We start from the raw sequence: 24194 nt of genomic DNA on the forward strand, positions 1-24194 counted from the left end.
TTGGGATGAGTCTTGTCCTTGAGGCAGAACTGAGCGATTTCTGCTAGATGGGCTAGCTGCAAAGTCAAAATTGGCTATATTGTTAAAATGAATGAAGATTTTTGGTCATCATTTAAGGTCAGGGTTAGGCATTAGGGTTAGCAGTGGGGTTAAGGTTAGAGTTAGGGTTAGGTTTAAAATCAGATTTTATGACTTTGTGGCTATGCCAGCTAGTGACCACTCTGCAGAGCTGCCTCTAGAACAATATTCATGACAAAAAAACACTAACCTGCCAGTGTGTAACCTCGCTCGCTCACACACACATACATACACACACACGCACATACACATGCACAGACATACGTACACACACACATACTCCATGGTGTCCATGGTGTTTTCGAAAAACAACATCTATGCCATCTCCATTATCAATCTACGTATGATGAGTCCATGCTTAGGGGCATCCCTGTTCGTGTGGACGTGAATGCACGGTATGTGTGTGTGTGTGTGTGTGTGTGTGTGTGTGTGTGTGTGTGTGTGTGTGCCTGCCTGCGTGTGTTTGTGTGCGCGTGTGTGTACACTACATAGTTTCTTAATATTAGTGTTATGAGTCTATTCTAAGACTCCTTACTGAGAATGTGATTTCTATCCTTCCAAGCATCCAGCCTTTGTCTTAGCTTTCCTTCACAGTCCTATACCACTACATCATATTTCCACTTCCTTGCAAAACAACACACAGCATTTCATAAGGGGCTATTACAGATGGGAAGTCAACAGAATAATTCAACCTGTCAATGTGGATCCCGGAATTCCAGATGCTTGAATGCTGAATGCTAGTCACAATGTTGCGCTGGGTATAAAGGGAGGGGTGTTGCAATGGAACTGGAGCCCCCATCGGAAAGAGAGTCCCCCTCCCTGCCACCCACACACACACACACACACGCACACACACACACAGTCCCCTCCCTGCCACCCACACACACACACACACACACACACACACACACACACACACACACACACACACACACAGTCCCCTCCCTGCCACACACACACACACACACACACACACACACACACACACACACATACAGAGAGTCCCCTCCCTAGCCACTCTATTCTTAGAGGCGAAGGATTCCCTGAATCCCCAAATGGGCCAGTTAGCTCAGGCACCATGCCTCACTTCCTGTTCAAGGCTCTCCACTTCCTGTTGTTGTGGTGCGGTGCAGTGTGGCCTGGCCTTGTGAGTTTGTGGGGAAGTGGGAGGCGGGGGAGTGGAGAAAGAAGGCAGGAGGGAGTATAGGAAGTCAAGGGCAGGGTGGGATGAAGAAGGAAGAGGGCCGAAGGCTATCAGGAGAGGTTGTGTGATAAGATAAAGACCCTAGCTAGACACTAAAAAGCTAGACACTAAAAAGATACACTAAAAAGATAGACACTAAAAAGATACACACTAAAAAGCTATATACACTAAAAAGATACACTAAAAAGCTAAGTCTGCTGTATGGTGCCCTCACCAGGAGCTTTTTCCTAATATTACTTAGGCCTAAGCAGGGTGAAGGTATGTATCCCCCTGCCAATCTCTGTTTCTACATATTAAAACTGTTTTCAATAGAATATGTTGCTGTTAGATACTGAATCCCGCCTAAGAAAAATGTATATGGACCACCAGTGTATCCCCAAGGTGTTACAGACACAAAGACTCCAAACACACAAAGATGCGTGAGTCTTATTTTTCTTTAGGTGTGTGTAACGACTCTCGTCGAAAGGAGTGGACCAAAGCGCAGTGTGGAAAGTGTTCATGATTTTTGTTTTGTTTTTAACACTCAAACAAAATAACCAAAGTGAAAACGAAAGCGCACAGTTCTGTCAGGTACAGACACTACACAGAAAACAAGGTCCCACAAAACCCAAAAGGAAAATGACAACTTGTATATGATCCCCAATCAGATCCAACGATAGACAGCTGCCTCTGATTGGGAACCACAAAAAAAGAAATAGAAAACATAGACTTTCCCACCCGAGTCACACCCTGACCTAACCAAACATAGAGAATAGTAGGGATCTCTAAGGTCAGGGCGTGACAGTGTGTGTGTGGGTGTATGTGTGTTTGCGCACATGAGTGCATGTTCATGCGTGCCTAACGTGTGTGTGTGTCATGATCGAGTCCTGTTGTTCCATAATTGTTAGACATAAATACCCGCTCCAACATGTATTTTTACCCCTCCATTGTGTTGCAGGTGATTATGGGAGAGGTGGGTCGTTAAAATAGATATTATTCCTGAGAGAGAGAAAGGCATTGGTGGAATTCCAGAATTCTGGGTGGAGTTTAAAAAAAAGTCTCCCTAGCCTGGTCCCAAACCTGTGTGGTATATAGCTATTATCGCTAATAGAAGCCTCTGACGTTTCACACTTAAGCAATGCATTTCTCACTGACATGGAGGATATGTTTGGACTCACTGACCTAATTCACAGTTTACACTTACACCCTCAGCTCACTTTACCTAACTTACATTGACATATTGAAATCACTCATACATTTAGAAAGTGGTACTAATGAATTGAATAGCTAATATTGACTTTGACCCCTTTTCTTAAATCCTCCTCATCTGTGTCCCTCATAGGCTAAAGGGCGGAATGATGGCGCCCTGTCATCCAATGAGAACACTCGGTCGCTGTCGTCGGGCGAGGTTGAGGGCGTGGCGTGGCAGGGCCCTCGTACGGTGCTCCTGCAGAAGAACTCCCAGGGCTTCGGCTTCACGCTGCGCCACTTCATTGTGTACCCGCCAGAGTCCTCCCTCCACAATAACCTCAAGGTAACAATGGTTCATAGCCCCCACGATGGAATGCATTACGTTCATTTTACAGATTTCCCTACCAAGCTTATGCTGATCTGCTAACCTCCAGTCGTGTAGAGGTTAATTGTGTCTCATGACCAAATTAAGAGGGGTCATGAAGTCACAGAATTACAGGTGTGTGTGTGTGTGTGTGTGTTACCCTAACCGTTTTCACACTTATGGAGGTGTCCTGACTAATGGTCACCAACCAGTGGAGGAAAAGCCCACACATCCTGTAGCTCCCTAGGACCAGGGTTGGGGACCACTGACCTACAGGGAGGGGAGAGAAGAGAGGAACAGAGAAGTAAATAAAAGAGGCAAATGGGGTAAAAGAGGAAAGGAGGAGAAGAGAGAGAGGAAAGAATATGTTAAACAGAAGATGAGAAGAAGGAGAGGAGAGGGGGCCAGAGAGGAGAGGGGGCCAGAGAGAGGAGAGGGCAAGCAGAACAGGAGATGAGAAGGTAAATAGAAGAGGAGTAGAGTATGAGAAAGGTGGTAGTATCACTGGTTCCTACTCCAGGGTATCTAGGTCTCTATTATGTGGCTGTAAAGCCCAGGTCATTGTCTGTCTGACTGGAATGAGCTCAGTCAGCCAGCCGGCCAGACCTAAACTGCCCAGTCAGCTGGGGCCTGTGTGTGTGTGTGTGTGTGTGTGTGTGTGTGTGTGTGTGTGTGTGTGTGTGTGTGAGGGTGGAGTAGGGAGTGGGTTATTGTGTGTGTGTGTGTGTCAGAGAGAGATGAACTGTGTGTGTGTGTATGTGTGATAAATTGAGGTAAACCATGTGAGCATATGCTGGCTCATGAGTGTTTTTGTCACTGTCAATCCATTTCTGTGTGTTGCTATGATGAGGCCCGTTTAGGTGTGCGTTAATGCGTTTGTAGCCACACCAACTGCTCATCGCTCTGACTGCCTGGGGGAGATAGCATCTCCTTGTGGTAGAGCCACAAAACAACTGGTCTGCTTGGTCTCTGTTTACTAGTTTTCTAGGTGTCTCACTTGTCTTCCTCTCCTTTCTCTGCAGGACGAGGAGAATGGAAACGGCAATGGAAAAGGTGAGGGTTTTCCATGTGTCGTTATACAGTCCTTTGGTGTGCGTTGTTTACAAGTTTAAAAATGTTTAACGAATATATGCCACGTTTGTGTGTCCCAGGTTGTCAAAGGGGTCGTCTGGAGCCCATGGACACCATCTTTGTAAAGAGTGTGAGGGAGAAAAGCCCCGCCCACCAAGCTGGCCTGTGTACAGGGGACAGACTGGTAAAGGTGAATGGGGAAAGTGTATTAGGGAAGACCTACTCTCAGGTGATCGCGTTGATCCAGAACAGGTGAGACACACACGCACGCACACGCAGGCACCTACACACATGTGATATGACACATTATATAATACTTGTTACATAACTTTACACAATGGCCCATTATTTTACTATCTCTCCTCTATCCCTCTTCCAGCGAGAATGTTCTGGAGCTCTGCATCATGCCAAAAGATGAGGATGTGTTGCAGTTGGTAAGTGTGAGTATGAGATTTCTGTTTCTTTCTCTCCTCTCCTCCTTCCCACACATCAAATTATTTATAATCATTACCCAATAAAAATACACCTCACAATCACAAAGCAATTTGGTTTGGTGAAGAATATTGAGTTAGAAGTAATGTATAGACAATTACAAACATTTCATATAATTCCAGTGCTGAACTATCCCTACTGGATATACAATAATTACACAACAAGACGTTTTCATTGTAACACAAATTGAATTGTAATATGTAAAAAAAAAAAAATTATAATAATAATAAAACAATACATTCCACCCGCCTTTGCTTTCACAAACACCTGACAAGCTAGTTTGTAGTGGATTTTTAGTTCCGAAATACATTTCAAATGTATTGGAAACAGGTTGTCAAATCATGTCACGTGCCACGGAACGCGTTAGACTACCAAACGGAATGTGTTGATTTTGTGTGAAATACTACTTCGCACCTGCTTTCTACTCTTTTCGATCCCTTGCCTCCCTCTCCAGCTCCTTTCTATCTCTTCATTTTTTCTATCTCTCATGCGCCCACTCTCCTCTTCCCTCCCATACAGGCGTACTCTCAGGATGCCTACCTGAGAGGAAATGAGCCATACACGGGAGGGGCGCAGCATATCCCCGACCCTCCCCCACTCTGCTACCCCCGTGCCAAGCCCACTTCCACGGCCCCTCTGCCACCCAACCACCAAAGCCCCCTGGACAACTGGCACTGCCGCCCCAGCCCTGTTAACCAGGCAGCCCCCTTGGACAACCGCTCTGCCGCGGTTAACGTAACTCAGACCTCCGGCAGGCCCAGGGGTCCGGGAGAAAACGAGGAGGATGGCGGAGGCCATTTTGGCTCCTCGGCAGGACAAGAGGGAGATTGGCTGCCATCTTTGGGGCAGAACCGCGGGCGCTCGTCGTCGGCCGTCAGCGCACTGGATTTCCACTTTGCCAACCACAACGCCGCCATCGCCTCTGCAACCCTGCCCCACATGCCCGCCCGGAAGGGAAGTTTACCAGCTACGCGTGCCCACAGCGACGCGCCATGTGCCACCAGGCGCTGTCGGACTGGTACTACAGCCAGGCAGAGGCGGCCGAGCGCATGTCCCCTCGACACCGGAGCATATCCCAGGATCGGTTAGCCGAGCTGGGGTTGGGCTTAGCGCTGGGGCCTGGTGGCGCTGGAGGTCCTGGGTCTAACTCTATGTCCTCCATCGCTCACAGAGACCACGGCGTTTCCCAAGAAACTCTGATGCTCCACCACCAGGCAGCAGCCGCCTCCCACGATTCCTATTGGCTGGGAGGCTGGGGGGGAGTGTCCGGGCCAGGGAGCCGTTCGTGCTCCGAAAGCCTGCTGGCGGCGTACGCATCGTACGAACGCAACTACGGGCGCTCACAGGAGACGCTAGCCCAGGCGGCTGCGCTGGTGTCGCCGCACTGCGAGAGAGCCCCCGCCTGGCCGTCGCAGGGTGCCAAGGAGCAGGACAAGGACTTGGGAAACCACCACACGGTTACAGCCACAACTGCAGCCACACTGGGTAAGCTCCACATACATAGAGATATTTAGATGGATAGATAGGCAGGAAGACAGACATCTCCCTAAAGTGTACACTTACTCACTCCCCTTGTGGATTTAACATACAACATACACCACTCTAGCATGCCTTAAAATCCATGAGGGGGTTTAAGCAAGTGCACGCTTTTAGGAGGAGGGCAAGGAATTGGCATTTAGCCAGTACTTCTCCTGCTGAACTCTGCCTATATTATGTCTACCTTTTCCCCACAGCCACAGCCCCCTCCGTTGGTCGGCAGACCCAGCAGCAGCAGGTGGCTGAGCCCCAGAGCAGGAGGTTGGAGGAAGAGGAGCTGGTGGGTTACAAGAGCTACAGCCCCTCCTTCTGCCGCAAAGCCAGCCACCTCCTCCAACAAGCCCACTCCTTCAGAGAACCCACCTACATCGGACCCCACCTCAACTGGGCACCCAGTGCCAAAACCAGCCCCTCAGACTGCGAGGGAGGCTGGATAGGAGGGGGGGTGGTAGTTCCTCGTCCTTCCTCCACCCCGGCCGTCATCCCTTCTTCGTCGGAGGATGAGAGAGTGCTGGGGGAGGATAGGGGGGAGTCGAGGAAGACGGTGTCTCCTCTCCCTTTGGGCCAGGAGGTGGTGCTGAGGCAGAAGCCCCCTATGGGGCGTCGGACCCCCGTGCAGGCCCTCCGTCACCCCCTCTACGCCCTCCCAGTGGATTCGGCCGAGCCCCCCGTCGGGCTGCTTCCCTCCCCAAACAACCCCACTGCAGGGACACCCTCGCCCGTCTCTGGGGGTACCAGAATGGGGGACAGTCTAAGGAGGCCCAACGGTAGCCTGCAACCCCACCACAGCACACCCGACTCCCTGGCCTCCATTCCCTTTATAGGTTAGTAGTTAGTACCCCACCCTACTCTCCAATTTCCACCTTCCTCCCTTCCCTTTCTTTATGAATAGTTGGGGGGAGGGAATTATACATTTATACCAGGGTTCAATTCCAATTTTCTTCAATGCTTTTCACTGAGACTTCAATGATAACGCCAACTGTGATGTACACTGAGCATACCGAACATTAGGAACACCTTCCTAATATTGAGTTGCACTCCCCCCTTTTGCCCTCAGAACAGACTCAATTCGTCAGGGCATGGACAAATGCTTCCCACAGTTGTGTCATGTTGGCTGGATGAAACTGTTGAGCGTGAAAAACCCAGCAGCGGTGCAGTTCTTGACACAAACCGGTGCGCCTGGCACCTATTACCATACCCTGTTCAAAGGCAATTACATGTTTTGCCTTGCCCTACCCTCTGAATGGCACACATACACAATCCATGCCTCAGTTGTCTCAAGGCTTAAAAATGATTCTTTAACCTGTCTCCTCCCCTTCATCTACACTGATTGAAGTGGATTTAACAGGTGACTTCAATAAGGGACCATAGCTTTCACCTGAATTCACCTGGTCAGTCTATATCATGGAAAGAGCAAGTGTTCTTAATGTTTTGTACGCTCAGTGTATACACATATACTGTACATAAGTTATATGTTATATGTGTATAACTGAGTAAATGTCTTTGTAACTTGAAACTTTTAGTGCAGTGTATGTGTGTACGTCTTCCGTGTCCAGAGAAATATAGATTTTCACACACGTATTACCTTCAATGTGCTTGTGTAGTAACACCTATGTATGTCCCTGGGGTGTGTGTCTGTAACATGACTCTGTCTATCCAGTGGTGGAACTCACTAGTACATTTTGACTCTCCCGTAGAAATATGCTATTTTACATAGGAAATAATACTTATTCCTATTATGACCGTCTTCCTCGATGACTCCTAACCTCTGACCTCTAACCCCTGACCCCTCACAGATGACCCCATCAGCCCTAGCGCTGACCTACGTGCCCGCCACGTGCCCGCCTGCTCCGTGGTGTCCTCCTCCAGTGCCCCGTGCCCTCTTGTGTCCTCTTTGCCCTGTGCCCTCACCTCTAGTTCCACTACTGTCTCCCCTGTCACCCTCTCCTCCTCTACCTCCCCCCTCGTCAAACTCCGCTCCCAGGACAGCAGTGAGTGTCCCCAATTCGCCTCACCTCTCCTCACCATACCGCCATCACTTCCTTTAGAGCGATTTCCCACGTTTTGGCATGTAGACCTTTTTTCACTTCTACACCGACTGTTGTCGATATCCCCAGTCAGTCGATACAGGGTAAGTGCAAAAACAGGTGCACATGTCAAAACAAGGAAGATTGTACTTAAACCTCAAACCCCCTTCAACTGCCCCCCCATCCACCTCTATCTCCAGGCTCAATGTGTTCTGTGTTTGCTTCTCTCTGACATGTCTAGAATGCCTTCCCATTTTGAGCTATCTCACGTCACTGTGTTCTTTTTGCATGCCTTCAATTCCCTCCCTACTGATTCATCTCTCTCTCACCATGTCCCTCTCTTTTCTTTCTTTCTGAGAAGGCAGTATCAAAAGCCGCCGTTCCTCCTACCTGCTGGCCATTACCACGGAGCGCTCCAAGTCATGTGACGAGGGCCTCAACACCTTCCGGGAGGAAGGCCGTGTCTTCTCGTAAGTTTGGCCCCTTGTTGTCTGAAGAATATATATGCAGAGGACAAAAAGGTCAGGAGATATGAATATATCTTGTTTTTCTGTGCGGTCAGTCGTGCAACATTCTCAAATATCTTTCCACAGGAGACTACCAAAAAGGGTCAAGAGCTTTTTCACTGATGGGGTGAGTATTATCTCTTCGCTGTTTCATCTTTTATTTTATCATTATATTTTATTTTGTCTGCGTCAGCTTTGGACCAATCACATGAGAACTGTACTTGATTTTGTGATCTGATTGGCTCTGAGCTGTGGTTGTGTGGTATGATTGGCTGTGTATTCCAGTCTCTGGAGAGTCTACGTGCTGCAGAGGAGGCGCGGTCGAAACGTCACTCCACCTCCGAGCTGGGGACCATCACCTTCAGTGACGTACGCAAGGACGGCTGGCTTCACTACAAACAGATCCTCACGGAGAAGGGAAAAGTAATACACACACACTTTTGTTTTGCTATCCTTGTGGGGACCAAACAATTGATTCCCATTCAATGCATTCAATTAAAAGTCCCATGATGGTAGTGACTGCCCATTACTGCTTATCACTTATTAAGCGTAATTTATTCACATTACTTTACCGTAATAAAATATTTCAGTTGTGAATATTACATTTGTTTTATTTGATTACTTTATTATTTCATTTCCAAGTCATCATCTCATCTGTATAGAGCTGCTGCCTATGCGGTCCGACAAAATCACTATTTTAGTAGTTCTTCAAAGTAAATAAGGCTAAATACCAACTATCAACCACTTAGATCATGTATTTTCAGGTAGAGATACTGTACCTAGCGAAGCAGCTGCTCTCTATTCCTCCAGATCACGCATTCTTCTGTCTCTTCTCTCTCTCCGTGTCTGCCCCACACTAACCTAATGTAGCAGGCGTAAAAGAAACACACACAGACCGGACAAATAGGCGCGCAATGGTTTATGGTCATTGTACTTAAATACCACGTTCTCTGCGCTAAACTATGTAGAATATTGAGCTCACAGAAAAAAACTGAAAGAAATATCATCTCTCTCTCCCTCTCTCTCCACCAACCACAGAAGGTGGGCGGTGGCATGCGTCCGTGGAAGCACGTCTTCTCCGTGCTGCGCTCCCACTGCCTTTTGCTCTACAAAGACAAGCGGGAGGCGGTCCTCCACGGGGCGGGGGCGGGACCTGGCCACGGGGAGGACGAGCACCCTCCAATCAGCATCCGCGGCTGCCTGATTGACATTGCCTATAGCGAAACCAAGCGTAAGCACACTCTGAGGCTGACCACTCAGGACTTCTGTGAGTACCTGTTGCAGGCGGAGGACAGAGATGACATGCTGGGCTGGATCCGGGTCATCAGAGAGAACAGCAAGACAGACAACGAGGTAGGTGGAAACAAAGATTATATTAAACTGAGGAAGAGTGCTTCATTTAACTGACTTGTCTAGTTAAATAAAGTTTAAAAAAAAAAAAAGTTTTAAAATAGTGCATCATAGTGATACAGTATAATACTTATACTTTGTTCTGTTAAGTTCTGTGGAGGGCCCACTCTCCAGTCTTTCCCCAAGTGTAGGGCCCCCAAAGCAACATTCAGGTCATCTGGCATCAAATTGACAATTGAAACCAATAGAAACTAAATTCTCTTAGATGAGGGGGGGAACAGAACTAGGCAGAATAGCTTTAAAAAAAAAAATGTTAACATAACATGTAATCAACATAATATACAAAACTGTCTTTTGCTTGTGTTTCAGGAGCTGGGTTTTTCCAGACAAGCGCTCATCAGCAAGAAGCTCAATGACTACAGGAAACAAACGTAAGCTATGCACCCCTAACCACACTCACTTAATTCTAAGCGTTTTACACACTAAATCCATGTAAACTACTTTTCCCAAATATCAATGCACTCTTACAACCTTTATTTTTCCCTTTTGGTTCTTGGCACAAACGCTAGAGTAAATCTTGCCATCATTACATTTGTCGTTATGTTCATGGGCCTTTTGTTTTTCTTCTAAATGCCCATACTATCAGGTATCAAGGTAAGACCCAAGTGCAGAAGTAACCATGTTTATTGTAACAACAGGGGCAGGCAAATGACAGGTCAAGGCAGGCAGAGGTCGATAATCCAGAGTAGGAGCAAAGGTGCAGGTAGGCTCAGGGACAGGCAGAGTGGCCAGGCGGGCGGGTACATGGTCAGGACAGGCAATGGTCAAAAATCAAGAGGATGAGAAAAAGAGAGGCTGGGAATAGACAGGAACTGACAGGACAAACGCTGGTAAACAAGACAAACTGGCACAGACAGACAGAAAACACAGATATAAATACCCAGAGGATAAGTGGGGAAGATGGGTGACTCCTGGAGGGGGTGGAGACAAGCACAAGGACCGGTGAAACAGATCAGGGCGTGACACATACAATATTCCAGCCCTCTCTTTGTCTCCATCCAGTACAACAGGCAATAAGCCAGACACCTCTCCCAGGGCCCATCGCATGATGCCCCCCTTCCTCCTGGCCAAGACAGACAACGCTTTCATGAACCGCTCCTCCAGCAAGGGTGAGTGACACACATGCCACAGTCCCATGGCACAAGCATGGCGTAAAGGTTCATTAGGCACCAAACGGAAGAAAACGGACTGAAACCTGGAGGGACTACCTGGACTTGTCCAATAAGAAACACTGTTTTTCATTTTCAGCTACAAAATGTTGGCTTAGTGCATGATTTTAGGACAGTACCAAGCCATTGCATTTTTTCAGGAGTTTGCTGTACTTAAGGGCTGCTTTGTAAATTGTCTGTGTTCTCTTTCTGTTTATCTGTCTGTCTGTTTTAGATGAGAGCAAGGGTCCATGGGGTATCATCATGAAGAAAGCAAAGAAGACAGGCCCCAAGGTGTTTGGAGTGCGACTTGAGGACTGTCAACCTGCTGTTAACAACAAGGTTTGTCGGTTGTCGATCTACTCTGTTCCTCGATCACCATTTACATATTCCCTATCGCTCTTCCTTCTTCTCAATGTGTTCTCAGTGTCTCACATTATCGGGGAATGGGGTGTGTTACCCCATGACATGCAAACATCTCAAGACCAACTGAAAAGCGCAATAATGCATTATCCATGCAGCCATTATCCATTGCTACTTTTGTCATATTATCTGGCAATGTGTTGCTATCCCTTTCTTGCTCTCTTGCTCTGCCTCTCATTTGTCTATGAAATAGAAATGTATTCATTACTAACATCCTTCTCTCTGACACTCCTGTCTCCATCTCTCCCCTCGATCTAATCCTCCTCTACCCCTTTAATCTTTCTCTTTGTTTTTTTCTCTCGCTCTCTCTCTTTCCCCCTCCATCTACTCTCTCTTTCTCCCCCCTCCCCCAGTTTGTCCCTCTGATTGTGGAGCTGTGCTGTGGGCTGGTGGAGAGCATGGGTCTGGAGTACACTGGTGTCTACAGGGTGCCGGGCAACAATGCCATGGTGTCCAACCTGCAGGAGCAGCTCAACAGGGGCCTGGAGATCAACATTACTGAGGAGGTGTGTGTGTGTGTGTGTGTGTGTGTGTGTGTGTGTGTGTGTGTGTGTGTGTGTGTGTGTGTTACAACATACTAGAAAGAGAGACTGAGGGAGTAAGAAGGAGGTGGATTATAGGTGTGTTTGTGATACCGAGAAAGGCTGACAGAGTAAGAGATAAAAAAGAGAGGGGGAGAGAGTGAGAAATTCAGTCAAAATTAGATATAATATGTGACATGAGGACATTAAACGGCTAAGGAAACTTAGAATATTCCTATTTTTCCAGACTATTTTCTAAAATGAACTTAGTAGTTTTATCATCAAGGTCTAACCTTATTTAGACATGGCAGAGTCAATCATGAATAAAACAAATTAAGAAGTACTTTTATATTAATATATAATTCCATTTAGAGGGAGCCAAAGGGGGGTTTGCACAGCAGTGTTCCCCAAGTTTTGTACTTTTCAGTGTAAAATCATTTCTTCTTCGGTGAAGGAAGTCTCCAGGATACTCTGTTGGCTTCAAGCTCCAGTGTTTGGACAGATTTCTGTTCGGCTTTAGCCTGGTTTGGCTCCTAGACTCGAATGGACAGTCGTGGGCAGTATGTGTTTAGTTACTCTGTCGCCAGCTGCGTATGTTATGTCCCTGAAAGGGGGGATATAAAATGACTTACAAGGACAACAAAGCTTGCTTCAGTCACATTTGTAATGAAAGATAAGCTTGCTGTGTGCTTCCTCTAAAGGAATTACTAGACATCAACAATCAAACTGTGCAGACATGATAAGAGCAGAGAGATTGTATAATCACACTCAGATGAATGATGAGCATACTGCTTGCTAGTACACTTTATGGTGCTGTTTGATTCTATCACTGAGGCTTGCTCATGGCTGTGGCTGCGTCTGCAGTGGCAGCACGTGATCGCTGGCCCAAGGCCTGGGTGGCCATCCACTGAGCGGGCATTATGTCAGACACCTGGGTCACCCAGTGAGGGCTGGGAATCAGCTGAACCAGTTGTTTGCTGAAGTAGTAAGCAGCTAAATTGGTCTGGGCAAGGGCTGTGGCGGTCATAAAATCAGCCGGTGACTGTCAAGCAAATAACTGCCGGTCTCACTGGCAGTTATGTTAAGTAATTGACCATTAATTAACATAAACATTTAGCATCTCCTGGCTTCCATAGCCTACATGCCAACCTTTTGAAACATCTACTTTTAAAAAGTCTAGTAAATCCATTGAATATAGCCTGCACCATTACAATAAATCCATTATTTATTTTAGACAGTTCTAAAGAAACATGATATGAAGAAAATGTTGTCTATTTCAGAAGAACAGAATAGCATACTCTGAGTTGTCCTTAGGCCCAGATCTGGCTATGCCATATGGCTGATCAATAATTACTTTGTTTTTTTTGCGCAGGCCGTACACACTTCATCAGTCTCTCATTCACAATTTGACAATCCATGCCTTTTGTGGCTTGTGGCCGTTGGGGCCCTTTGGCTGAATATTATATTTATAATTCCTTTCTCCCGGCTGCGTGTTTTGAATCACCTCTCATCTCACCTTGTGGAGGCATCTCAGCTACAAAGTAGGCTACAAGTGAAGACAGACACATTGGGGACACAACTCCGTGTGTCTTTCTTATCGAATTTCGAGGCGCATACTGAAGATGTTAGAAGAACTGTCCACACTTTATTTTCGTCAGCCAACAAGATGAGTAGGCCTAACAAACAGCAAAAGCACTAGCATATGTCAATCTACTATCCCCCATTGTACAACATTTGAGCTATTATATTGGTCAACTTGTCCTACTGTGCGAGAAATAAATATTCCAAACACAGTCTGGGACAGTTGTGGGATGCAATAGATCCCAAATTAATACTACCACTCGCATCAAAAACATTTTAAAAGCAATGATCAGAAAGTTTAGCTTAAAATGTTGATAAGCTATTAGGCTATTTCTCCACATATAAGCGCAGTAATGCTCACACTGCAGGCTATAAAGCGCAGCAATGTGCACTCGGCAATAGGCTATAAGCACGAATGTTCAACATTTTTCAGCAATGCTCACACTGCAATAGGCTATAAAGCGCAGCAATGTGCACTCGGCAATAAGCTATAAGCACGAATTTTCAAAAGTGCAATTAATTAGTGGGAAAACACAATTCTCAAAAGTGACCACAAATGCGATTATAAAAAAAGGTGCATTTTTTTATATGTATTTTTGAATTTTACCCCTTTTTTTCTCCCCAATTTCGTGGTATCCAATTGTTTAGTAGCTCCACGGAAACACCGTGCACCTGGCAACCTTGGTTAGCGCGCACTGCGCCCTGCCCGCCACAGGAGTCGCTGGTGCGTGATGAGACAAGGATATCCCTACCGGACCCTACCAAACCCTCCCCAACGCTAGGCCAATTGTCCGTCGCCCCACGGACCTCCCGGTCGCGGCCGGTTACGACAGAGCTGTACCTTGTCAGCTCGGGGATTTGAACTTGCAACCTTCCGGTTACTAGCCCAACGCTCTAACCACTAGCCCAACGCTCTAACCACTAGGCTACCCTGCCGCAATGATGTATTGCTTTTTTTGTTTTGCTTTTGAAGCGCTTTCAGATTATGAAAAGCGCTATAGAAAGGTAATAAATTATTATGATTTATTATTATTACATCTATCCATTGATGCTTGTTGTGTATGTGAAACAAACTTTTTGGGGTCCAGCCTCACTAAACATGTCAATTATGTCTGCCTCTGTGATGTTTTGGTGGAGGTCACCAACATACAAGGACTTAATTTTGAAGATTTAATTTACACGTGTTGAGACGAGTTCAAGAGCACAGAATGACAGGTTGATTGACAGGTAAAGAAAAAAGACAGGAAAACTATAAGACTTGTTCTTCTCGCGTCCACAGAGGTGGCAGGACCTGAATGTGATCAGCAGTCTCCTCAAGTCCTTCTTTAGGAAACTCCCAGAACCCCTGTTCACTGATGGTGAGTCCAAACTTAATACGTGTGTGCATGTGTGACTGTATGACTGCTTTGATGACTGTGTTTGTTCTCTGTGTGTGTGTGTGTGTGTGTGTGCTAGTGTGTGTTTTACCCCTACTCACTACACCTTCTGTCTGCAGACAAGTATAATGACTTTATTGATGCCAACCGGCTAGAGGACTCAGGGAACAGGCTGAAGAGCATGAAGAAACTGGTATGTGGCTGAAAAGTATATACTAAAGTATATACTTTAATTTGGGCTTACATTATTTGACCCCTCTCTCTCGTTCTGTCTCCATTATCTGTCACTCCGTCCCTCTATTCCTGTCTCTCTTTCTCCCTGCATCCATCTGCATCCATCTCTCTATTCTCCCTCCTTTTATATATTCTTCACCGCCCCCTTCTTTCTCTCTCTCTCTCTCTCTAAGATCCATGATCTTCCAGACCACTATCACCACACTCTAAAGTTCCTGGTCTGTCATCTGAAGACAGTGGCGGATCACGCCGACAAGAACAAGGTAAGAACTGGTCTCTGGTCTGCTCTTTCAATATGGTAATTTCTTCATATCTACATTAGTTGACTTTACAATTATAACACTGTATATCTCCCTTACCCCTCTTCTTGTCATCTGTATATTTTTTGTTTTCTCGCTCACTCTTTTTATATCCTTACTAGTGCACCTGTCGGCATCTCTTCCCTCTTCCTCAACATGTTACTTTTTCTCTCTTCGTCCTTAAATCATTCTGTCCCCCCCCACACACTATTCACTTTCCCTCATTATTCCCTCTCTCTAGATGGAGCCCAGGAACCTGGCTCTAGTGTTTGGTCCCACTCTGGTGCGTACCTCAGAGGACAACATGACCGACATGGTCACCCACATGCCCGACCGCTACAAGATCATCGAGACGCTCATCCTGCATGTAAGAACTGCAGTCGTTCACCATCTGATTACTCAGTGGTCAGCTAGTGATCATCAGACCCAGGCATCATTCCAAGGGTCTCCTATTAGTGATTTTGTACATTTGTATTTTTAGTCATTTAGCAGACACTCGTATCAAGAGCGACTTACCGGAGCAATTAGGGTTAAGTGCCTTGCTCTCAAGGGCACATCGACTGATTTTTCACCTAGTCGACTCGAGGATTCAAACCATCAACCTTTCGATTACTGGCCCAACACTCTTGACCGCTAGGCTACCTGCCGCCCAGGCTTATACATTAGGAAGGAACTGAATAGATTTCTGTTAGAAATGACCACGGAAAAGTAACTTGGCTAATTTGGGGGATAGTTCTACCACCTACAAATTTAATCTAAATGTAACCCTTTCCCACAATGGTGGGCTAGTTGGCACTGCCTTTACAGGGTACAGGAGGAGAATCTCCATTCATGCCCATCTGAACCAAGGCACTCAGGGTGTGGTTTTGGGCACCTATAGGGTGGGGTTGACCATGGCAGACAGACCTCCCACTCTGTCCCTGGCTACCCAGGGAATACAGTAGTACCATAGCTATAGAGCTGCGTTAGGAGGACCAACCATTATAAATAGCCTGTATCCCACATTATGCAGACGAAGGGAACATCGACAGATTTTTCACTTACTCCGCTTGGGGTTTTGAACCAGCGACTTTTCGGTTACTGGCCCAACGCTCTTGGCTACCTGGCGCCCTATTGTTACAGTGTTACATTGTAATGACACTCCTTTTTCCTTTATTTTTCAGCACGACTGGTTCTTCAGTGATGGAGAGGTGGATAAGGATGAAAAGGTATGTGAATGAGCAAGAAATTCCATAACGACAACCTAAAGAAAAAGTATTTATTAATAATGTGGTCTTCTTTATCGGCCTTACTGTATCCGTCCGTCTGTTTACGGTTTATAATAATAATAATAATAATATATTTATTTTATATAGCGCTTTTCATTGTACAGGTAATCTCAAAGACGCTTAATAACAAAAGTACATGTAGGTCTTGGCCCGGACAATGGTCTTCAACAGCGGCTGGCTTGTCCAGGTCTCATCCAACTATGTGCACCCTACCAACTCCGGTGGGCTGCACATAGGAAAAAGCCTACAAGAGTATCCACTTCACTATCCACTCTCAGCACTTTCCTCCACCACTCTTTTCTTAGCTCCTCGGATGCCCTGAAACAGGCTTGAGTGGGGGAAATCAGTGGTCACATCCAGGGGGGGGAGTTAGTATGACAGGTCCGGATCATCAAGCCTGCCCTTGCCATCCCCAGCTTCTCTGCAGACTCTGTGGGATAATACTCATTAAACAACATGTAACACCCACTCTGGTAAAGCCGGCATCTGATTTTGCTAGGGCGCCAGAGGCTCATTACACTTCAGTTATTGGGATAATCCAACCTTGGAGTGAGAGATCAACTCAAAACTACAAAAAGCCTCTGTGATGTCCAAGCCTGTCCCACCTCCAGTTTAAAATAAAAACAAAAGCTAGCTAGCTAGACTATGGGTTATCTTGACCAAACTTGCTGACTTGCCGGTCTTATGACACCGTTGAATCGATATTTAAGTGATAATGCCCTAGAAGCCGGTGTTTGGAGGATATATTGGCTTAGGTGTTGTTAGAGGTATGTTAGGCCAGAGACAACGTCACTCTCCATCACTCTCCAAGAAGGAGAGTGATGGAGTGCTTCATCAGATGGTCTGGTTGCCACAATCACCTGACCTCAACCCAATTGAGATGGTTTGGGATGAGTAGGACAGCAGAGTGAAGGAAAAGCAGCCAACAAGTGCTCAGCATATGTGGGAACTCCTTCAAGACGGTTGGAAAAGCATTCCAGGTGAAGCTGGTTGAGAGAATGCCTAGAAGACTCTCAAATATAAAATATATTTTGATTTGTTTAACACTTTTTTGGTTACTACATGATTCCATATGTGTTATAGTTTTGATGTCTTCATTATTATTCTACAATGTAGAAAATAGTAAAAATAAAGCAAAACCTTTGAATGAGGAGGTGTGTCCAAACTTTTGATTGGTACTGTATGTAAAAACAAAAAGTGCTGTCAAAAACACATTTACAACTCTCTATCTAGTCAAAAAAAAGTACAACTCTTTATCTCGGTTCCATGGCAACCACGGAACTATATCTGTCTGTGTTGTTGTGTCTGTCCATATATTCATCTGTCTATCTGTTAAATCAGTCTTTACGGATGTTGTTATGTCTGTGGTCATGTCTTTCTTCCTGTCTTTTTCACTTGAATGTCTGTGTTGCTGTGTTTCTGCAGGCACCTGTGGATATTAAGAGGGATATGCAACCGGTCCCCAACATCGATCACCTGCTCTCCAATATCGGGAGAACAGGGCTGCCTGGAAGTGAGGCTTCAGGTGAGGGGACATGAAATCATAGAAATAGAATTAGAACAAACAGAAGTTGATGCTAGATAGTGAAAAATGCAGAAAAAGCCTTTTTGCTAAACTAATGTCCAGAAGTAATCAAGGCACTCTCATTTAGTGAAATGTTTTTGTCACTCTGATTGTGTCACATTGGCCTTTGTAGCCGCAACTTGTCCATGCATTTTTTATAATTTTTTAATTGTTACTCTTGCTATGCATAAGTCGTGAAAAAGAAAGGCATTGGAATTTTTCCACTACATGAGATTGCCTTGATTACTTCTGGACAGTTTTTGCACAAAGGCTTCTCAGCATTGCTCACTGTCCCGCATGAACTTCTGTTTGTTCTATAGTATTTCGTCCCATGATTAAAGAACACCTCATAGGATACAACTATAACCAAAGAAGAGCTCCTCTCCTGTGTGTCTATAGAAATATAATTATTTAATTCTGTAAGTCTGTTTTTCTGCATTTTTATGTTCTAAATGCTTTACATTGTATGGAGGAGGATTGCAGAACTCACCTCAGCTCATCCACCACTAATGCGGAGCACCTAACACTGGGTTGGGGACTTAATTTGAGCATGATCTTTTATACAGTTCCCTTACTGTAACATTCCCTAAAACAACAATTAACTCGTTTCACACCATGCATTTCAATGAAGATGTCGTCTCTGAAATTCAGTGGACTTTGCTCTTTTCTCTTGGCATTTGCAGTCTCTGGCTGTGCTTTACTATCCTACTATGTTTGGCTTGGTTTCAGCCTGTGTAGGCCTACTGTATACTTACTGTGTTTCCCACTTTCTCTCTCTTTCTGGACCTTTCTGCCCCCATATCCTCCTAGCTGAGCCTGTGGATCAACCTCTTCGGTAGGAGCAGGACTCTACCTCCAACGTAGTGTGTGTGTGCGTACCTCGTATGTGAGAGAGTGTATGTGTCTGTGACATTCTGTTCGTGTAACCTTGGTTTGAAAGTCTATCCACATATATCTATATCTCCATTTCTCTCTCTGGGAGTGATGTCATGAATATTGTGCTGGGATATCTAATGTGCTGTGACTGCCCAAGACCGCCATGCTACTTCACTTACGTGACCCTAACCTTCATCTTATTCAGATTCCACCACCAGCGACTCAACTAAGGATAAGGTAAGCAATGCATTACTCTGAACATAATTTGAAATACAGTGCATTCAAGAAGACTTTTTCCACATTTTGTTAGGTTATAGTCTTATTCTAAAATTGATTAAATATGTTTTTTCACTTATCAATCTACACACAATACCCCATAATGACAAAGCGAAAACAAGTTTTTAGAAATCTTAGCAAATTTATATAAAAACAATACAAACGGATACCTTAAGTATTTGCTATGGAACTCGAAATTCAATCAAATGTATTTATAAACCCATTTTTAGATCAGCCGATGTCACAAAATGCTATGCAGAAATTGAGCTCAGGTGCATCCTGTTTCCATTGATCATCCTTGAGATGTTTCTACAACTTAATTGGAGTCCACCTGTGGTACATTCAATTGATTGGACATGATTTGGAAAGACACACACCTGTCTATATAAGGTCCCACAGTTGACAGTGCATGTCAGAGCAAAACCCAAGCCATGAGGTCGAAGGAATTGCCTTGTAGACCTCCGAGACAGGATTGTGTTGAGGCACAGATCTGGGGAAGGATACCAAAACATTTCTGTAGCATCGAAGGTCCCCAAGAACACAGTGGTCTCCATTATTCTTAAATGGAAGAAGTTTGGAACCACCAAGACTCTTCCTAGAATAGGCCGCCCAGCCAAAACGGGACAAGGGCCTTGGTCAGGCAGGTGACCAAGAACCTGATGGTCATTCTGACAGAGCTCCAGAGTTCCTCTGTGGAGATGGAAAAACTTTCCAGAAGGACAACCATCTCTACAACACTCCACCAATCAGGCCTTTATGGTAGAGTGGCCAGATGGAAGCCACTCCTCAGTAAAAGGCACGAGAGCCAGCTTGGAGTTTCCCAAAAGGCACCTAAAGGACTTTCAGACCATGAGAAACAAGATTCTCGGGTATGATGAAACTAAGATTGAAGTCTTTGGCCTGAATGCAAAGCGTCAGGTCTGGAGGAAACCTGGCACCATCCCTACGATGAAGCATGGTGGTGGCAGCATCATGCTGTGGGGATGTTTTCGAGCGGCAGAGACTGGGAGACTAGTCAGGATCAAGGGAAAGATGAAAGGAGCAGAGTACAGAGAGATCCTTGATGAAAACCTGCTCCAGAGCACTTAGGACCTCAGACTGTGGCGAAGGTTCACCTTCCAACAGGACAACGACACTAAGCACACAGCCAAGACAATGCAGGAGTGGCTTCAGGACAAGTCTCTGAATGTCCTTGAGTGGCCCAGCCAGAGCCCAGACTTGAACCCGATCAAACATCTCTAGAGACCTGAAAATAGCCGTGCAGCAACGCACCCCATCCAACCTGACAGAGCTTGAGAAGATCTGCAGAGAAGAATGGGAGAAACTCCCCAAATTCAGGTGTGCCAAGCTTGTAGTGTCATACCCAAGAAGATTTGAGGCTGTACTCATTGCCAAAGGTGCTTCAACAAAGTACTGAGTAAAGGGTCTTAATACTTATGTAAATGTGACATTTCAGTTTTTTGCACAAAAAAATCTAAAAACCAGTTTTTGATTTGTCATTATGGGGTATTGTGTGTTTAGAATAAGGCTGTAACATAACAAAATATGGAAAAAGTCAAGGGATCTGAATACTTTACGAATGCACTGTAATTGTCATCCAGACCTGGGTTAAATGCGTTTTAGCCCGGGTTTGCACTTCTGGGACTATTTCACTGGTTCCATTGTACAGAGCATAAGCCATAGTAACCACTGAACCTCTGACTGATCCTGGATCTGTGTTTTAGTGCACATGGGGTTCCAAGAAGGACCTGAGTGCCAGGGACTTCCTCCCATTGTCAATCATCTCCGTAGTCACCCGGAAACGCAAGATACGCCCCATCTCTCGCCCCCTGAGCAGCAGCACCGACGAAGACTCCGAACATGAGCCAATCAAAGCCAGCCACTACGGGGTCGGGGGAGGAGCCAAGGAAGATGAGGAGGAAGGGGTTGGAAAAGGATGCGCCCCTAATGGAACTGAGGAAGTGGAGGAAAAGGGAGAAGAGGAGTGTAGAAAGAGGATAGAGGCAAAACAGCAGTCTGACAGAGGAAGAGAGAAGGAGGGAGAAGGGAAAAAAGAAGGGAGTGCATGGGCAAAAGATAAAGGGGTGGCATCCCCCAAACCTCATCCTAACAGCTTCCTCTACACACACTACCAACCCACCACCACCAGCCCTAGCCCCCCAGTAGAGCCCTCAGTCTCCCCACATTCGAAGCTCCCCGGCCTGGCCCGAGGACGCTCCGCTGTCCCCTCCTGGCTCTCCCCCTCCAGACAGCCCGGCTCTATCCAACCTTATAACACCCAGAAAACACAACAGCCCCAGTTGGAACAGCAGCCACTGCCAGTGCAATATAGGAAGACAAGGGGAGGAAGGGCAAGGCCCCAGTCAATGAATTTGGATATGGTGATGGGTAAGGGGGAGGGCGAGGGGGGAGTTGGGAGACGGGGAGATAGGGTGAAGGTGGTAAGAGCCACAACAGAAGTGCAACGTCACCGCAGCAGTTCAGTTGGTGTTCCTCAGGCGTGTGTTGTCGCATCCCTCAAAGTTCAAAGGAGTTCACGCCTAGCCTCTGCTCTAGCCCCATCTCCAGTCTCTTTCTCTCCCCCTCTCCCTTCCTCCTCCTTTTCCCCTTCATGGACAGATCAGGGCTCCCTTGGTTCTACTGTTGTCAAGCGGAGGTCGGCCCTGGAGCCTCAAGACAAGCGGAAAGCCTGGCGCCGCCACACGGTTGTGGTCTAACTTCACTAAGGAAACTTCATAGTGTTCAGTTAGTGATTCATTGTAGATGCCCACTCGAAAGTACTGCCCTTTACACACATATTACACAAACACACTCTCCATTGCGAGTATCGACAGGTTCAAAGCGTAATGCCATACATAAGCAGTCTCAAGGGTCATAGTCTAAGGCCGGGATTTAATCCGATTGCGGGTTATAGGCATTGAAGCCTTTAAAGGCAGCTTCCAGGGCCTCCCGAGTAGCGCAGTGGTCTAAGGCCCTGCATCGCAGTGCTAGTTGTGCCACTAGAGATCCTGGTTTGAGTACAGGCTCTGTTGCAGCCGGATGCGACTGGGAGAGCAATGTGGAAGCGCACAATTGGCCCTGCTTCGTCCGGGTTAGGGGAGGATGTGGCCGGCAGGGATGTTCTTGTCTCATCGTGCTTTAGCGATTCCTGTGGTGGGACGGGTGCAGTGTATGCTGACACGGTTGCCAGGTGTACAGTGTTTCCTCCAACACATTGGTGCGGCTGGCTTCCGGGTAAAGTGGGCATTGTGTCAAGAAGCAGTGCGGCTTGGCTGGGTTGTGTTTCGGAGGACGCATGGCTCTCGACCTTCACCTCTCCCGAGTCCATATGGGAGTTGCAGCGATGGGACAAGACTGTAATTACCAATTGGATTCCACAAAAATTAGGGAGAAAAAAGGGGTAAAAAATTATAATAAACTGACATATGCAGCGTTTACCATGAATGGGATCTCCGGGAACGCAGGAAAATTGCCTTTAAAAGCCGCAATGCCTATACCCTGAAATTGTTTTGAATCCCAGCATAAGCCTACGCTATCGACTTTAAACCCCAACAGCACCCACTTTTTCATACTATTATGCTGTCCCAGCTGTACAAGTTTGGTTCTCTTTCCAGTTTTATGGTTTGGGATGGCACAATAGTGGCAAATGTTATTTAAGGACCAGCTTAGGCAATGTGTTAGCATCTAGTTAACTTGTTAGCATCTTCTCCATAGACTAGTACTGCCCTCCCTGCCCTTTACTAAGCTCTTTCAAAGCCCCACTGTGGATCAACAGGGAACTACATGGATCCCTCAGGGCAAAATACATGCATTGGACTACGTTTTACTCCTCTGGAACTCTAAACCCATGTGGGCCACTGTGCCAAAGCTTCCTTGGACAATTGAATATGAGAACGCATGTTCCAAATATGGGGGATCTTACATATGCAAAGCCTACGTGTTTTAACACAAGCCTATTGTATCTGCCTGTGCATGTGGAGGAGCCAGACCTCTTCAGTCCTCCATTGCAGGAAAAAGGTGTCTATTGGCAGCTAATTTAAGTCATGCCAAACTCATTTTGACGATTGGGGCCATTCAATCATATCGATACTGGGAAGCCAAGAAAGGCATGATAAAAAGAGTTGAGAAGCACTTACACATGCCAAGAGTTGCTCCGGTTGTTATCAGTATTACAGAGACAGCATTTTCATTTTGAGCAGTTGATGAAGTGGTGGTTTGGAGATACCTCGGTCCTCCTCCGAAAAATTTCTCCCATGATCTAAAGAACCCTGGAGTCTTAACTGTTTTAAGGTTTTCATTTTGCATTTTAGATATTTTTCCTGTTTCTTCTTTCATGTACTGATCATTATGAACCATAGTTATAAACTGGGTCTGAAAACCAACGTGGAGATGAAGATTAACCAAACTGCACTGCCAACCAATGTCCTCCTAGCTACCCACTCCATGGTCTCTTCCATAGCTATACGACTCAATCTGTCCCTGTCTGTCTGTGTGTGCCCATGTGCATGTACTGTATGTCCGTGGGTGATTGTGCGTGGACCAATTTTGTAACAGTTGTACAAAGCTTGTTAAGTTAACCTGTGTATATATTATACATAATATATTAAATTATTTGTTTTGAAATTTGCAGGTGACTTTATTCATTCTTTGGTCAAAGACTCTTCCATTAGGCAATGTCAAAAACACCTGCAGTTAGAAAGTGTCTTTCTATTTTCAAAATGAGTCCGACCATAAAAATTTTTTCCGACCATATTTATTTGAAATCATTCA

General features: G+C 45.9%; 1 protein-coding gene across 1 annotated transcript in view; it reads left to right on the top strand.

The window, feature by feature from the left end:
- Positions 1-24051, top strand: part of LOC115106679 (rho GTPase-activating protein 23-like) — a 65805-nt gene extending 41754 nt beyond the window's left edge. Inside the window, 24 exon segments of the mRNA XM_029629650.2 lie at positions 2604-2795; positions 3839-3869; positions 3968-4139; positions 4267-4327; positions 4899-5366; positions 5369-5864; positions 6113-6739; positions 7712-7906; positions 8304-8412; positions 8536-8575; positions 8734-8871; positions 9487-9801; positions 10168-10229; positions 10861-10967; positions 11242-11348; positions 11783-11935; positions 14811-14889; positions 15027-15100; positions 15315-15404; positions 15682-15807; positions 16604-16648; positions 18134-18233; positions 19354-19385; positions 21149-24051. Coding sequence (XP_029485510.1) covers positions 2604-2795; positions 3839-3869; positions 3968-4139; positions 4267-4327; positions 4899-5366; positions 5369-5864; positions 6113-6739; positions 7712-7906; positions 8304-8412; positions 8536-8575; positions 8734-8871; positions 9487-9801; positions 10168-10229; positions 10861-10967; positions 11242-11348; positions 11783-11935; positions 14811-14889; positions 15027-15100; positions 15315-15404; positions 15682-15807; positions 16604-16648; positions 18134-18233; positions 19354-19385; positions 21149-22141 — 4812 coding nt within the window. The 3' untranslated portion in view covers positions 22142-24051.
- The last annotated feature ends 143 nt before the right edge of the window (positions 24052-24194 follow it).

The sequence above is a fragment of the Oncorhynchus nerka genome, linkage group LG23, assembly GCF_034236695.1.
Source record: "Oncorhynchus nerka isolate Pitt River linkage group LG23, Oner_Uvic_2.0, whole genome shotgun sequence".
NCBI lineage: Eukaryota > Metazoa > Chordata > Actinopteri > Salmoniformes > Salmonidae > Oncorhynchus > Oncorhynchus nerka.